Source organism: Apteryx rowi, unplaced genomic scaffold (assembly GCF_003343035.1).
Source record: "Apteryx rowi isolate R43461 unplaced genomic scaffold, aptRow1 scaffold_237, whole genome shotgun sequence".
Classification (NCBI taxonomy): domain Eukaryota; kingdom Metazoa; phylum Chordata; class Aves; order Apterygiformes; family Apterygidae; genus Apteryx; species Apteryx rowi.
Window position 1 is genome coordinate 1235311 of NW_020448719.1, and position 17860 is coordinate 1253170.

The following is a 17860-nucleotide window of genomic DNA, read 5'->3' on the forward strand; positions in this document are numbered from 1 at the left end:
GCGGAGTCGGCGGGAGCGGGGTCGCCCCTCGGCGCCGCCGTGCCGCGGCCGCCGCCGGCCGCTTTCTTCGGGCCGGTGGCGCCGGGCAACCCGGTGATAGACACCTTCGAGGCCGAGCTGCGGGACGTCCTGGGCTTCCTGCGGCGGCTCAGAGGCGCGGGGGAGGCCGAGCCGCGGCAGCACGACCTGCACCGCCGCGGGTAGGGGCTGCGCCGCCCCGCGCCCTCCCTGCCGCTCCCGCTCGCCCCTGCTGCTCCCGCTCGCCCCTGCCCCTAATCTCCCTCTCTCCCTCCCCCGCCTCCCTGCCCCGTCTTTGCTCTCCACCCGCAGCCCCTTCCCCTCGGCGCCGCTTCCCCGCGGCTCTCGGCCGCTGCGCCCGCCGCCTCGGCCTGCCCTTCGGCTGTCGCGGCTCCCTCCTCCTCCTCGCCTCCCTCTCAGCTGCCCCCTCACGCCACATCCCGCCGGCCGGGGAGCCCCGCACCAGGAGCCCCTTCCCTCCCCCAAATCTGCGAATGAGCGGGGAGATTCTTCCAAATGTGGGCCAACAGTGTGCCAAAACGCTGCCAATCCACATTTCTTTTAATTAAAAAAAAAACAAAAAACTCCCCAAACCTGAACACCTAATTTTTCTGCACTTTCTAGAAGTTAATGTTTTAGGGAAAAAACATTAGGTATTGTGGAAGCTGGCAATACCACCCTTGGCAGTATCAGAGCTGCCTGAGCTTTGCGGTAGGAAAATCCCTTCACACTACTGGAGCAACTGGCAGCCCACCAGCATGTGCTGCTGTGTATGAGAATGAATACGTGCAGGCATCTATGTGGCTTTAAAGGATATTGCAGTCATACTAGGGCTACGTGAGGATAAATGCACGCAGCTCTTTTTGTGCGTATGTCAGTGTCTACATAGACATATTTTTATACACATAGATGCAGGCAGAGCAGATGGCAAACGTAATTTTGGGTATCTGTTTGCTCACATACATGCATGTCTATGGGTATGCATTAACAATCTAATTCTTTTGATGCAGCAACTAGAAATCAGTGTATGATTCATAGTGCCTGCATTTGTCTTTTACAGACTGCCTTTCTCATGTAGCTCTCCCTACTGTATTTAGGCACACTATTAGATAGAAGTTCAACTGCTTCTTTTAAGATAGGAGGCTGATTTTCTAGTGTTATTATCTGAGCAGTATTCTATTCTAAATTTGCATGTCCTTATCATAAAAAATAAAAGTTTTCAAAGTTAACAGTATTTCATTCAAAAACAGCACATGTGAGTTAGGTAACAGGGCGGGTTAGCTTACAATTTATGTGCAGCTTGTATCCTTAGGGTATTTCACTCCATACTTTCTTAGATGTAGTCCACAAAAGCCCCTTCTCCAAAGAAGCTGCATACATTTTGAGCTGGTACCCAGATTCTGCAGCCTAGCATATCTCTGCACTGGAAATCTTTCCTTTTCTAAAGTCTTTTGGATTTCCAATGTTTTTTTGTGTCAGATTCATCCTAAGGTCTCTCTGAGGCCTAGATCTACTGCACAGATGTCAGCCTTCAGGCATATGCCTCTAGTGGTTTGAATTGACACATTGGCTTTTTTGCATTGCTTCATCAGGTGATTTCAGTGTTTTGGTATATTTAAGCCTTTTTTGCTTTGGCTGATCTGTATTCTTTTTATAAAAGTTACCCCCTCTAGGATGGTTAGGAAGGAAGGCCACTCAACTGCTTCAGACACCACCAGTTCAGCAGAAAATTGCCAATAATGAATATATTCATTGTATCTTCTGTTTGGGAGCTGTGCATGCTGAATCTGATCTGTTTGCAATTGTCATGCCTTTCCTCACTTTTGTGAAGAAAGTCTCCAAGCCTTTCTTTACTTTCCCCTCTGGAATATTTTGAAGAAGTCCTTAGAGTGAAAACCTGAGTAGTCTCTTTCTTATTGAAACTGTTACTTTGTAGATGTTGGCCATGTCTGCACAGACTCAGTTCACATCAGAACAGCTTCCTGTCTGAAGAATTATGTAGTGCTCATCATGAAGATGAGAACTGGCTCTTGATGCCAGAAATCACTGATCGTAATGATTCTTGCCAAAACTCCAAAGCATCGTGAACATTAGGTAATAAATACTAAGTTCCCAGTAGTTCTGCAACCTCCAGCATTCTTTCACCAGCAGAGATAGAAGGTGCAATTCTGGTTGTCAGCACATATTCAAGTAGCTAGCAAAGTCACAGCTATTTGGTTGCGATTGCAAAATTTCAGTGTTTCTCTCTTGCCCCTCGCTGTTTGATAACTCAAAGTGCTATGCGTTGCATGTGTTGCTTGCAGAACCGGCTTTAGTCTAGTTATTCCTGAGGGTTTCTGAAGGCAATGGCTATTACAGATGCTTTCCTAAATGCTCTAAAGACTTACTGCTGTGTCATTTGTGAAGCTACTTTTCCTGGCATGGACTGATGATCAAAGTGTTCTCATTAGAGAGAAAGGAAATAGCTTCTACATTGAAAGTATATTCAGTTTAGAAGATTAAAATTGTCAACTTTATTTTTCCGATGCTGTCAACCTCTGAGATTGATAGGTCAATTAAGGCCATAGTTCAGGACTTCTAATGTAGGAAACAAAAAATATCTGCCCTGAACTGGAGTTAGACATGAGTCTTTTCCATCAGAAGAAGCAGCAATCAAAAGTATTTTTGCCTCTACTGAATGAGAAGATGTTTTACCCATTTCCTCTGGGCAATAGGGCCATTAAAGGATTACCTTCAGCTATTAATTATATTTCATGTCATGTGGTTTAGCCACTCTCATTCAATAAAACATCTTTTGATCAGTATTAGAACATCCTTTACTAACTGTATCACAAAGACTTCTGTCCTAGAAATGTAGCCACGCGGATCTTACCCTGTGCACAATATTATGGATTGACCTTTCATAAAAAAAATGTTATTCATACAGTGGTTGGAAATGAATAAGCTTCACTTCTGAGCTGCAACAGTCCAAGTTTTGTTTGAGAATTTACTGCTTAATTTGTTATTTAAGTGTCCTACAACCTAATTAAAGGAAAGCCTTATTAACTGTTTGGGAAATGTCTCACTTTCCACCTTCATGTATGTATTACACACTCCCTTGCAGTTAGACATGGCATTGTAGCAGATAAGGTTTACCTTAGTCTCCCCATTGAAGTTCAAAGTCTAGTCAGAGTTGTTCACTAGTTTATTACCCTGTCTGAAAATCTCATTTTTAATAGAACATTTAGAACAAACCATGAAGATGATCTTCACCAGGGGCCAGCTGATCAGTCTTAGAGTTTATTAGTCTCACCTTCCAGACCTTTAGCCACAGTCACTCTTACTGTTACTTCTTCGAAGTCACAACCAGCTAGTCTAATAATTGCAGCTTTTTTTTCCCCTCAGGTAGTATAAATCAAACCTCTATTTTTTTTTTCCTTGGGAATCTTTTTCCTGTGCGTCTTCCCTTCCCTGTTCGGATGCCTGAGAGATTCTTTGCTTGGGAGCCTCTACAGATCTAGTCTTACTAACAGAAGACTGTTAGCCTTCTGTTGGTATAAGAGGTCAGTAGCCACCCAGGCTATTAATTGCTTACAGATGGTCCAGGAGAGACTCATTCCCCATTTAGAAGGTCCTCTTCAGTAGACTGGGCTGTGACTTCCTGTAAAACTATAATGCACTGGAACATTTTATTCAGATTGTTGCTTTTGGCCTAGTTTGTGCTGTTACAGCATTTTTCCTTCAGGATACACCTCTGGAGTGTCCCATTTATTACTTTGCTGCTTACTTTCAGGAACTGAGAATTGTGCCCAGATGATACTTTTAGAAAAAAAAGGATTATGAATATTATAATGCTTCTTTGGTGAAAAGATCATTTTGACAGATTTCTCATATGGCCATATCTGTTTCACCTTGAAATATGAAGGTGGCCTGTGGCTTTCTGTTTGGAAAAATGATATTTCCTATTGTGCTTTTTTTTACTGGGGAGTCATCATGTAAGTTAAAATGAAGAGACGTCTGGGAGACTATAAAAATGAATTCAAGGTTCCTGAATATCAGAAGACATTTTAAGAGAGTGTTTTGCACTCAGGTCTGCTAACACTGCCTTAACAGACCGAAAAGTTCCAGATAGCTCACACCAGTAAGTGGAGGATCTAGATGTGAGAATTCAGCTAGAAGATTATTTTTGAACATTAATTTCTCTCTCCTCAGTTTTTTTTTTCCTTCCTTATAAATTGCTACCTCTGAATAATTTACTCTTGTGGTTTCACAAGGAGCTCTTTGCTAAGATTTCTGTAGAAGTAATATGTTAAGAGAATAAATGAGAAAAGAGAAAAAAAGAGATGCCTGGCACTGTGAACATTGTCAATGCTATTAACAATTCTGTAAGAGGTTTCTTTCTGAAAAATCCCTGTGCTTGTTATCAGTCTGTCTGATCAATTATTGTTTTCTGGTCTGAATATAGCTTTCTTGAAGAAGTCTAGGGTGGGAAGGTTGTACACATGAAGGCAAGTTCACATCAGATTGTAGTCAGTAGGGACAGTAATACTGGCACGATGTAGTCAGTTCCTAGGCAGGGGAGGCAAACTGCTCGTTGGAGCCAGTTACAGTTTGTGGGAGACTTGGTGGTTCAGCCAAAGAACAGTAGTTTGTCACACAAAGTCATCCCTGATGGCAACGTGGCTAAAATAACAGACGTAGACAGCAGAATATTGTTGCTGTTGCCTTAAAATCCTTTCTTTTTACCAAATATGCCATGTGCTCTGAACCCTACCCATTATGACTTAAAATTACTGTAATGTTCCTAAACATTTCATGCTAAATGTAGGTCATGCTGGAGGCTTTCTAATGACTTTCTTCTTTTTGTAATTCAGAGTATAGCTCTAATAGTTCATTTCATAGCCACCAGTTCCTAAATTTATTGCTACCTGACATGCACTGTTATTTTGGGATCTTATTTTCCTGCACTTTGCATTTGTTGTTTCCCGTCCAATAATTGCTCGGAGTTGTAATCCATTGGGTTTATACCAAATTGTTTCTTCAGGTAGAAGCTCTCATATACCAGCTAAAAAGGGGGACAGATTCTACATTTACAACCATGTTTGAACAACCCAAAGGACTTAATACGAAGACATTTTAATAAATATTTATATAGGAAACAATTCATTCTATGTTAAATCTGTGTGATAAAAACAACTCATGACAGAATGAAACCCAGAAATATCCTTGACTGCATGTAAAATTCAATTTTAATGATCTCTTGTTTTGAAATACTTAGAGGTTCAAATGCATTTGGAAGAAAGGGGTTTTCACAATTTGAAGTTTTCCTGATCCGTTTGCTTGTTATGGCAGACCTACTGCCAGTTTGATCTGAAACTTTTTTCTCCTGTATTTTTTTAGAGCAAATACTTTGTTTAATATTTGGATCAAATATAAGCCTCGACTGCCAGACTGGTATTACAATGAAAAACTTCTGAAAGTTGGTGATTCCCTTGCTCAGATCAAAGTAAGTCATGTTAAAACAGAAAAGGCTCAATCACAGTTTTGTTTCATTGTGTTTCTATGCTACTTTAATTTTTAATCACATTTTACAGGAAATTATTTAGAAAGTAGCAAAACTTTTAAAAATAATCCCAATAACAGTTGGTGGTTTGTGTCTTTTCTTGTTATCATAATTGCCCTGATACTATGATTTGCAATATGTGCATTTTGTATGCGCCTGTTGCCTTTTTAAAGTTGAACACCCCAAAATCTCTTTTTCAGTATTTGCTTGAGGTCCTAGCACAGTGGAGTATAATATCTGACCGTGCCTGTAGGCGCTACTTCAGCGTAAACTGATAACGACAGAGAAGTGGTGGTTTGTTCCACAGAAATGTCAACTCAGTGCTCAGTAAACCAAAAGTGAATGCAAAGAATTAGGAGGAAGGGAGCAGAGAACAAAAAAAGAGAGTGTCATTGTACAACTATATGTATTGATGGCCCTCCTGTGTCTTGAGTTCTGTGTGCGCTTCTGGACCCCTCAAAAAAGATAAATTGCAACTAGAAAAGATTCGGTGGCAAGTAGCAAGGATGATGAAAGGTGTGGAATGGCTTCAACATGAGTAACAGAGGCAGGCTAAGTATTCACTTGGGAACAGAGATCTCTGAGCCGAGCATAGTACAGGTCTATGAAATCATGAGCGAAAGGAGGGGCTGGACAGGGATGGATTGTGTTCTTTTCCCAGTGTAAGAGCTAGGGATTGTCAGATGAAGGTAGTAGGTGGCAGGTTCAGAACAAAAGCGGGTTGTTTCTTCACAGCATGTGCACTTAACCCGTGGAATTTCCTGCCCCAGGATGCTGTGAGAGCTAGAAGTTTATATGAGTTCAAGAGGAAACTTGACAAGTTCACAGAATGGAAGTCCATTGGGGGTATTGAAATGCATAAACTACCCTTGGCTGAAGAAGTCCATGAGGTGCAGCTTGTTGGAGAGTTTGAGAGTATTTTGGGGATGTTTTACCATATCATTAACATTTTTATGGTTTTACCTAGTTGTCTGTTCCTGGCTACCATTGGAGATGGGATGCTGGGCTAGTAACAACTGGTCTGGCTCAATAAGGCTGTTTTTATGTTTGGTTCTTATATGATATTTGTCCTTTGTGCCTGCTAGAAATGAAACCTTAAAACCTTGTCACTCTTTACCTCAGTGATATATGTGTTAGAAGATCATGCTGTAAAGTGTGAGGCTTCTGAGGAGAATTAGAAAACAGCACTCAGAGGCAGCTCAAAGATGTACAGTAGAAAGCTAAGTGCAAGTCATTCTTGTTAGGATTAAAGCAGGGTTTGTGGTTCTGAGTAATATAATTGTGGAGCAGAAACGCTGAAGAATTAAAGAAATTATAGATTAATTCATTATAAGGTTCAGTACTTGAAAAGTTGCTTGAGAGAATGCAATTAAAGATTGTTAAGAATTAGCATAATTTAGATGAAGTTACAGCTCCTGTGCATGGTGCTGCCTGGTGTGAGACATTTTGTGTTTGTGATGATCCCTCAGTGGACTTTTCTGCCTTTTCCCAGAATCATATTAGAAGATGTTTATTTGATCAGTAATACGTTTCTAGCTTATAACTGGTTATTTAGTGTATCTGTGTTAAGAGATGGTTAAATATATATCTTAACTATGTCCTTCAATCTTTCAGGCCCATTTCAGACACATGTTTTTGATACCACTTTTCTTAATAGATGATTGTAATAGAAAGATAAGAATCATAGCACTAAAGTTAGAGGAAGCCTGTGATTTACTTGTAGAATACTTCCGTGCTTTTGGAAAGGTTTCTGTAACTTCTGCTTCATTTTTTATGATAATGGGAAGAAAAAGTAAGGTTAAACCAGGCTTGTATTTCATTTAGAAAGGGAGCATTAAATTTTAGTGGAGGTGCAAGTGTGATTTCATTTGCTTTCTGTTTGGTGTTAAACTTACTATTAACAAATGTCATCTTGATTTAGTTCAGTTCTTTGTGTTGTTTCATTCTGTATGATGAGCATCTGAGACTGTGTCTTGCTACAAAGCTAGCCTCACTGGTTGAATAAATACACTTTGTGGGATCCTATATAATTCCTGTAAACACTTTTAGATTAAATGTTGTTATGACAATATTTAGGAAAGATATATTTAGATTTGTGTTCTGTTCAAGAAACTTCATATTTCTTGCCCCTCCCCCCTCTAAAAGAAAAACAGATAACTGATGTCGTATGTTTTTTAAACTGGAAATAATTTTTAAGAACGCTCTATTGACTTGTGCATTAGGAAAGCAGTTTAGTGCCTGTTGTCACTCACAGCCTTGGTGTTTTGTGACTCAGTAATGGAAATGCTTTGAAAGCAGTGATACTCTCTTGTTGATAGATGTAGGGCACCTATCCACGTCTACCTTTTTTCATTCTCAGCATTTGACACTATTCGGTTCTCCCTTTTCACCTAGAAAAGTAGCAGACATAACTGGAAATGTATCAAAATGGTTTGAGGAGCCATCTTTTGGAGGAACACATCCAGTGAAACAATACTTCCACTATTATATTCTTTGCTTGTGTAATGCAGCAAGGATAAATGCTATTCTGTAATTCTGTCATACGTATGTGGCTACGAGGTGAACTGTTCAGCAGACCTGGACAAAGGTTATCATGCAGATGTTACTAAGTCTTATATATCCTTCATTGCATCTGCCCATAACACTTTCACAAAAGTGGCCTGCCTCCTGAGTAAAGAACAGCAAGCTGAAGCTGAACTTTAGCAAGACTCAGACAATTACTGACAGGTTGCAGAAGGCATTTAGAAGAGATCGTAACAGTGATGCTGTTATACTTGAAGGTATAGGCTCGTGGTATAGCAGTTTAGGAATCCTCCCAGAAATTCTCCCAGAAGCCCTTGAATAAAGCATTTGTTAATATAGCCCTTGTAATAGCCCTTTCATTGCCTAAGCAATTCCATTCATATATTCTTCTGGCTCATGTTTTCGTCAAGTTTTCATACCTTCTGGGTATGAAATGTCTTTTTATATTAAATGAAGCTTTCATTGCTTGGGAACTGCTGGTCTCACAACATGCTCAGTAAGAAGTTACTTCAAACATCTCAAACCCCTGCCTCTGTGCTCTATATTGGCTTCCCATAGGATAACTAAAACACAGTAATTTGGTCCTATTTTCAAAGTGCTTAATGATATGGCCCTAGAGTGGCTAAAAATAACCTAGAATTTTTGGTAAAGAGTTCTGCTTACAACTTGGATACTCTGGTTTTCTACAGTAAGGGTAAAGTCATCTATGTTGTAGAAAAAGTTGTCCTAGTGGCTAGTGTAAAACTTTGAAATGAACTCTCTTTGGAACTATGGAACTCCCATTTTTAGTGCATTTCTTTGAGTTTCCAAATTTAGTTTTCATCATATCCATTTTTCTCCCTGGAGAAAATACAGAGAGAAAAAACATGTAATGGATGCAAAAGTTTAATGCATCACTGAAAAGATGAGTGTGGTGTAACACCAAGTTCTGTGATAGGCAACGTAGAGCCTGTTCCATAAGTACAATTTTCTTTGGTCCTGCTGGATTCTATTTGAAAACTGCTGGTGCTTATGTTAAGTTTTAATCCTCCTTTATGGTATATAATACGTAAGAATGCATAGTCTGTAGAAAATAAAATATTGAATATGGATAGTCAACAGGTAAGCACCACATTCCTCTCTACGCCATTAGGTTCCTGTCCTCCTGCTATTCTTTTTTTAATGTCTTCTCACTTTAGATTCCTTTCTATTATACATCTGCTATTTATCATTTAGGGCACACCTAAATTCATTATGTCATATATCTGGAAATTAGTTAGCAGTCCATTAATCATCATGCTGATCAGCACTGACTCATTTTGTTTCCTTCCTCTCTGCTTGTATCTGCCTGTTATCTCTGGTCTCATACATATATTTTAAACTGTTTGGGCGTGGAATCAATTTTTTGTTATATATTAGTAACAGGCTTAATGGGATTCTGATCCACGATTTAGGATTCTAGAGTTATCACAGTCTGAACCTATGCATTAGAGTATACAAGTGACCAACTGCCCATACCTATCCATGAGAAGTAAAGGTTTCCGTATGTGGCTGCTCCTTTTACACAGGAAAGAAGATAGGGTCCCTTGAGTAATCTGGATCATGTGAGTTAGACTCTTCAGATGATTGAAAATTCAGGGTAAAAGTCACTGTGGTGGTTGGAATTTATACTGAAAATAGAGTGTGCAGGGAAATATTTTTGAATTTTCGATGATTAAATATTAAAGTACCATTTTACCAATATCAATTAGTTGCTATTAATTTTTTTTGCCCAGAATTTATCACGACTGCTTGGTGTGCATGTGTGTGTGTGTGCTAGTAACAACTACTAATAATGTTGAGCTATTAATCACATTGAATTCTAATAATAACACTACACTTTGTCTTTACTACAACTTAGAAAAGTAATGAGTATATGCAGGGTTGCCAAAAAGGCTGTTGATCACCAGGCAGAACGAGTTTTCCTGGGTGTATCGTGTGACCCTTTCATAGTGTGAAACAGCAGATCAGTTCCTGATCAACTGAGTTTTTACTTGTTTCCTTTACAGAGTCAGTTCCATCTAAGCCCCTCATAAAATTCAATGAAAAATTTTATCTTTCTTTCTTTCTTTCCTGTACATAGCTTTACATAGTACTCACAGGGCGCTTTCACCTTTCTGTGTAAAAGTAGATTGTGTGAACCATACATGGGAGGGAAATAAGTTACTTTAAGCAAAGACTAAAGTAATCTACAAGTTAAAGAAAATGCAAAGTGCTCCGAGGCTGCATGGGGATGACTGCAGTACGATCTACACATCCCTCTTCCTGTGAGGGAAGGGGAAACAAAACCTTCAAGATATCTGCATAAAGCCATGCTGCTTGACTTCTCCTGCAGCGTAGTTTCCCACGAGTGAAGCTGGTAGAGAAAGCTCTCAGTCATCCTTGCTGCCGGAAGTGGCGGAGGTGATTCAGTAAGTGGCATCTCAACATCTGAGTCAGCACTGAAGCATAGTCTCCGTCTGATGTCAGGAAGGACCAACATGCTGCTGGCGGCTGTACTGTGAATGACACAGTTAACTCAACATCCTCTTTGCGAACAGTTCTTAAAGATCCGGTGGCAATTCCCAGCCTATTAACGTGGGCTTTGGGGCTCTATGTAAATTCCAGTTGCTGTCATTTGTTTCACTCATTTTTATTACATCTTGTTCTGAAACATTTGATTTTCTGATATCTTAAGCTGTTCTACCTTTCTGCATAAAAGAAGGGCTTTGACATCAGGGAAACAAGGGGGAGAGAAGTGATGATATCTGTATATAGTTTATAAAGTTCTGCATTATGCAGTACTTTTCTCAGCAGTGTTATATCTTTATTATTACTGTTCCAAAGCTGCAGGACATTCCAGGAACCCTTTGAGTTTATTGCGTTAACCTGGGAGCGTACTTTATGATTGTTCTCCAATATGTCAGATTTATGATTAAAATAAACAGAAACTCCCAAATCACAAGCTCTTCCTTTAAGTACTCTAACCTTTCAAAAGGTGTGAGTGTTAGCATTAGAAATTATATGGCTGAATGTTTGTATGACACTTCAGTGTTTTATTTCCAGCTTCTCTTTCACACTGATACTTTTTACATAAGCATAATAAAAATATTTTATAGAAATAGAAACGTAATATGCAAACTATAAAGATAACATATTCTTCATTCTTCAGGAGTATAAATTGGCACTTTTACAGTGCTATGGAAGATATCTTCAGCAGTTCATTTCTGTAAGCCTCGATGAAATCATAGATGATGTGAATCAATTTAAATCCACCTTTTTCCCAAATGGTTTCAGAGATAAAAATGCAGCACTAACGGTAAGTTAAAATAATTTTTTTGGTCAAAGATATTTACAGTTTCAAAATAAGTAGCCTGTTTTATCTTCCACAAATGTTCTTCATATTGTTATATTAATTAAATATTAATACTTACTAATCTTTAATAGTTTGTCTATACAGATTACATTGAGATTTAACAGTCATGGATGATTCGAACATCCAGAGTTGGTATGCTTTGAAATAGGGATGGCACATTTTTAAGAGGATATAAATGCTTATGTTTCTGTGGCATAAGCCAACCACTAGTGACTTAATGTTAAAAAGGCAATTTGCTGTGAACAGGCTATTCCACAAATGTCTACAACAGTTTTTCCTCAGAAATAGTTGCTATTAACCACTGTCAGAATCCAGATACAGGCTGAAGTTGATAACTGTCCTGCAATTGTTGTAGAAATTTTTATAGAGTGTGATCTGAAAATTAGGCAAAGTGCAAGAGAGTTAAAACATTGAACTGTAATTTGTACCATAAATGTGCAAAAATGTAAAAAAAGTTCATGACATAGTAACAAGCAGCGCTGCGTTACTATCAGCAGATCATTTGCTTCATGTGAAAATAAAAAAGAGACAGAATGATGAATAGATTTGTAATTGCTCTAAGTTCTTGGGGTGCTCAGCGACCTCCAGAAGATGTCAGCATCCTTTTGTGTTTACTGCTTATAAAGATAAGCGCTTGCAATTTATCATTTGTTATCCATGGAAGAGAGTATTTTAGTGGGTATAGGGGGAGATACTAAAAATATACTAGATTTTATCCTAAACAGTGCTTTGCTGAGAAGCTCTATTTCAGTGCATGGTGGATACTCTGAAATAATGTAGGGTATTCTGTGAACTAGAATCACAGAGGGAAACCATAGGCATCTTCTGTATACTGAGCTGATCAAATTCATATTCTTCTAGTCAGAGTTAGATTGTAAATAGTGTTTAGGGAGGTGAAAGAAAGAGAAAGTTTACTTAAAAACTAAGAGAAGCGGATGGGATGAATGAAGAGATGTTCTGTTTATACTTTTTATTTTGTTTTTTAAAGATAGTTGAGTTTCTTAGCAAATGCTCAAATGCTATGTTAATCCATTTTATTTTCATTTTACAAAGCCCTTTGTAAGTAAGTTTGAAGTTCTGTAGATGGTTTATTCTGTTTTCTATCCTCTGCATAGACCTTGCACCAATCATACTGCCAGATGTTACCATGACTCTACACTAAAATGTCTGTTCTATAGCTTGGCCTTTAGACACTGACATATCCTTAAATTTTCAGCTATGGAATCAAACTTGACCATGATCTTTACAATTTGTAAGGGCAATGCTAATGCCTCTTCTAGAAATCAAATTATTAGACCTAAATGCTTCATATGTACTTTTTCTGCCAGGTTTCTGCGGCTTACTTTTGTTCGTTAATGTAACAGTAGTGAAATCATAGAAATGGAGTTCTGGGTTTTAAAACTTGCTGTTTCAGTGAACTAATTGCAAAAAATAATATAATTTAATTGCAAAAATAGTACAATTTCAGACATTATTGGGTTAGTAGGCTTCTAAGAGGTTGACAGGTACCGACTGGCCTTGTCATCCTTAGCTCATTTCGTCCCCTGTTCTGATGATACTGTGCTGCCCACAGGCCTGGGGTTACGTTGGGCTAGGTATTACGTGGACGTAGAAGAGAAAGGATGGTGCAACTGCAACCCAATAGAAGTTAAAGGTTGTGGATGAGTGGGGGGAAATATTGTATCTGTGGTACAGATGGGGAAGTAAAGTACAGAAAAATTAAGGCTTGCCTTAAATTACAACGGGCATCTACAGAGAAACCAAGAATTAAATCCAGACCGTTTGAATACCAGTTTGATGCCTTATTTACGCTTTCTCCCTACAATCCTTTCAACAGTCGTAGTGCACTAGGTGTATTCTCATCCTGGGAAACTGTCCCACGTTAATAGTAAATCAACCTTAAAGCTTTCTCCATATTTTAATTTTCAGGTTAATGTCACACTGATTTGTCTTTGGCATTCTTGATCTTTTCATAGTCACTGTTTTGTTGTACTTTGCTAATGCAAAAAGTGATATGTGCATGCACTTTAAAGATGTATGTTTTCACTTTATGTATGTTTCTATATGTTTCAGCTCCATGCTTTGCAAGAGAGGAATGTTTGCATTTATCAGATGGTTTGTAGCAGTGACAGAAATCTCCAGAATCAAGAGTCCCTGCAGACTTGTTTCAATATCTTGTCCTCATTACGACTCACTATGCAAGTGGCTCTGCCTCAGGAGAATTTGTGTTGGCTTATCTACAATGGTATTTCAGGCTTTTCATTTACATTTTCTTTGCTAATCAAACCTGTGGAGGGAAATTTTGTACGTATTCTTTAAGGTCAACCGGAGGGTCATGAATAAATCTCTAGCTACTTTTAACCACAGTAGGATTTTTTTTAACAGACTGTATTTTGAAATAAGAAAGTTTTAATTTTATATTTCTGCATAATGTGCATTCTTCAGATGGACAGCTATAAAAGTAATAGCTTTTTCATCATAGCTGTGGTTTGAATGTACTAATAAAATGAAATCTGACAGGCCATTTTTTGAGCAGATTCTAATTAAATAAAAAAGCTCATAAGTTTTTTTGTCAATAAAATGTTTGTGCTAATGAGGATTTTTGTGCGTCCATAGCATTAAATGTTTGTATTTTTTTTAATATTGTCCAAGGTTGGCGTTGATAATAAAAATTCTTTAAAAATACCAAACCACAGTTAAGAATATGAATCTCTCCATGTATGATTTTAGTGTGCTATTTCTAATTGCTTGAATTAGGACAAATTTGAGGAGAAACTGGAACTTCCATGAGCTAGATATACAAAGAAAGATGTATCAAGAATTTACATTTCAAGAAGAGGAACAGTATATTTTTGCTTTGAAAAGACAGCTTTATTTCCTCAGCCAAAAGTTTGGATTATTATTTGGTTTTATAATGGTCAATTGTTGCAATATAAATTGAGGAGATAGTGTGTTTTTAAATGAAAATTGGAAAACATTGGTATTTACTTTCTCTGAGCTATAACTGGTCTTGAAATTCTTATCCTTTTGTTTTGCTGGGACTGCCATTGATCCCATTCCCTATCTTCAGGGTTTTTTTTTGGTTTTGTTTTCATAAAAATAAAATTAAAGTATACTCATCTCATATACTACTTGTGTATGGGACAGATCTCTGTACCGAGCCCAGCCATTAGTAAAATTTTCCATCTAATTAGAAATAAACGTTAGGCAGTAACTCATATTTTTCCCAGTTCCTGAGCATTTTTCTGCAACTCTTTTTGTCAGTGGGAGATTTCGTGCCTCATTACACATTTGAGTGATAAAAAAATACTTTCTAATGCTTGCTAAATTCTTGCTTATTAGGATAATAATACCCTTCTAGCTATGACAGTTGACATTGTGATGCCTGTGTGTTGCCATAGGTGTCCATTTCCATATAGTCATGCAGACAGAAGAATAGACTTTTTTTTCCAGACTGCACCATTTTTTGTACTTCTAGGCTGATTTTTGAAAGGCAATTTTGTGACAAAGCTGAAACTCAGTAATTTTTTGACAGGATTTTATCTGTAAGTCACTTAGATGCTTTTGAAAATTCTATTCATAATCAGTTTTCTTCATTTCACTTATGATACATAGTATCACATAATAGTATTGTTGGCTGCCAGGACAGTGCCATGACAGACTGAAAGCAAGGCAAAGTCTGTGAGAAGAGATAGTATTTTTTTAAAATACAGTGGTATTCGGGGAAAAATATAAGTTGGTTAAGTAAAAATTCAATATAGGACATTTTTAAGACTTCATGCTTTTATGAGGCTGTTTTGTTGTGTACTTACTTTTGAAGTTAATATAGCATAAGAATACAGTGGCTAAATCTTGTCTATTTTAGAAGTGGCTATACAAAATTTAGTTTTAAAGCTGTATTTTCAGGCTCTAGAAATAACAATCTAGATTGTAAGAAGTAGTTTCGGTTGGTTAGCATAACAAATTTCAAGGAGAAATATAGGAGTTATCTATCATATTACTTATTTTATTTTATTTTATTCTTACAGGTACAATTCATATTTACATGATATGCAGACATTTGATGATGATAGGTCACTCTGCTAAGGTATGGCAAAATAAATAGAAACATTTGAAGAATGCACCTATATTTTGCATAATGGCATACCCTGACTTACCTATTTCATTCTCTTTTGCCAATAGTAGTACTTGTCATGTGGGAATAAAGTGTCTAGAATGCAGAAGGGCCAATATATAGTCCTCAAGCCATCATGTCTCTGCTTCTTCTTCAGTGGTGGAATGAAACCCCCCAAATGTCTTGTTGGCTTTTGAGATGGGTCAGGCTGCCGTGGAGCCTCTGAGAGCTGCACTTTTCGGAGTCTCCCAAAACCTCAGTCTGTTTTCTTTTATATCTTAGATTTTTTATGTAGTTTTTTTAAAATGTAACAAACTGTTCAGTTCATAAATGAGCTAAAGTAATAAGAGAGGTTAATTGTTTCATTTCTTGGCTTCTGTTGTGTTAGCACCAATTATTGATCCTAAACTAACCAAATACCATTAAAATGTAGCATGTGATTCCTGCTTTCTTTAATCTTATGATTTTGAAAGTCTTCAAGTGAAGACTTCAAAGTCTTCTTATGAAACCTCAGTCCTTTAATGAGTCTTTATTTTTATGAGTTGAGAACATGTCCTTTTGCTTTCAAGTTGAAAAAGTATATTTAAAACATACATCAATTAGTCAAACACAGTTATAAATATAAGAAAATAGGATTTTGTGCAGACATGTTATACCAGTGGTAACATGGATTGCATGCGCCAGAATTGTGTTTAACTGACCAAGTGATATCCAGCGAATCTCAATGGTAGGTTGCTGAAAATTGAAGTTTGAATGTTTTGTTATCGGCATTAAAGTCCACTATTTAAAACAGGATAGAAAGGGTGTGCTTCAGTTGCCTGTACTTAGGTGTCCGGAGCCATGTGACCTCCAGGCGCTGGACCTTGAGGTGCTCAGGGCATCTTGGCTGGCCTCCAACTGCTATGCCAGAATGGCCCAGGTCTTCTACCATATCTGCCATCCTCATGCGCATTACTGGAATATGTTAGGCTGTTTCAGATGGCTCTAGATGCTTATTTTTGTGCAACTGAAATAAATCCCAAGAATTTGGCTTTTGCTAGTTGAAAAGTGGAGCTGTACTGACACCTGCTGGCTAGATTTTTAGTTGGGACTACTTAGTTGATCAAAATGATCTGGCTTTCTTTTTCCTTTTCTTTTTAACTTAAGAATGTAGTTTTTCTTTGCCTCAGGTTTATTTTTCCCTATTTAAATTTGAACAGACTCTACATCATCCTAGATCCCAAATCTTTTTGTATGTGTTGGTTATATTAGACTTTCACTGAGCGAGAGAGATTTTTCTTTTTGAACGTCTTTTATTGATATCAGAAATGATTTTGCCCCTCCTGTAACCTATGCCAGCATGGCTTTTATTACAGAGGATGTGGAGGAAGTAATCGTAGGTATTTCCAATTCTTTTCATTTAGCGAAAGCATCTGTAAATCGACTTAATTTAGGACTGCAGTTGTGCACATCTCATGTACCTCAAAGAATGTCTGGCCCAAAGAAAATACAAGGGGAAGATACTGTTCAACCAATTTTGTGGGACTAATTCTTTAAAGAGAGAGACTGCTGCAAGGACTGTGCTGGGAGAAAAATGAGCGCCTCAAAGAGAAGAGCAGAGAGTGTAGCTCCATGGCTGTAAATTGAGCGACATGAGAGCTGTCACCAAAGAAGGCAGCTTCCCTCACGTGCCAGATCAGCTTGCTGATCTGTCTGAAAACTAACTTAGAGAAAAATGATCACTAGAGCTGAAACAAAGGAGAAGGAGAACTCGCAGGATGAGAGCAGATGAGAGAGGAGGGCAGGACTTCTCTGTTGGCAAGTCTATAGTGAACTGCAATAATGAAAATAGCTCAGAGGCTAAAATACAATGTTTGACTACAGTTTCAGATGGCAAAACAGTTAAAAAGCAGTAATATTATGTTCTAGACCATAAAATACATTAAAAATTAATACAGCTTCTGTGATCTTTTTCTCTTTTAATTTGTTCTACCAGGTAAGGATAGATTTTTGTGTGTCCCTAAGCAGTAGGAAGTATATTTCAGCATTTTAAATTTGGACAGAACTGCATGGTGGTATGACTGTTTTGACTTTATGCTGTGATTGTTATAAAAAACTGTTTAAAATGAATTCAGTTTGAAACTGGATTTCTTCAATGCAGGTGCTGGAATACTTACTATGGGCCAGTGTATGTATGGAATCATCCATTCCACTTTTATCTGTACGCTATTTGACATGGAGAGCCACTCTTTATACTGCAGTTTCTCAATGTTATTATGATTGTCAAGCCGGCATTAATGGAGAGGTATTC

General features: G+C 38.0%; 1 protein-coding gene across 1 annotated transcript in view; it reads left to right on the forward strand.

Annotated features, from left to right (window-relative positions):
• CFAP54 (cilia and flagella associated protein 54) overlaps nucleotides 1-17860 on the forward strand; it is a 144703-nt gene that overhangs the window by 29518 nt on the left and 97325 nt on the right. Inside the window, exons 2-7 of the mRNA XM_026066074.1 lie at nucleotides 7-200; nucleotides 5398-5503; nucleotides 11253-11399; nucleotides 13530-13701; nucleotides 15485-15543; nucleotides 17711-17854. Coding sequence (XP_025921859.1) covers nucleotides 7-200; nucleotides 5398-5503; nucleotides 11253-11399; nucleotides 13530-13701; nucleotides 15485-15543; nucleotides 17711-17854 — 822 coding nt within the window. The remainder of the gene's footprint in view (nucleotides 1-6; nucleotides 201-5397; nucleotides 5504-11252; nucleotides 11400-13529; nucleotides 13702-15484; nucleotides 15544-17710; nucleotides 17855-17860) is intronic.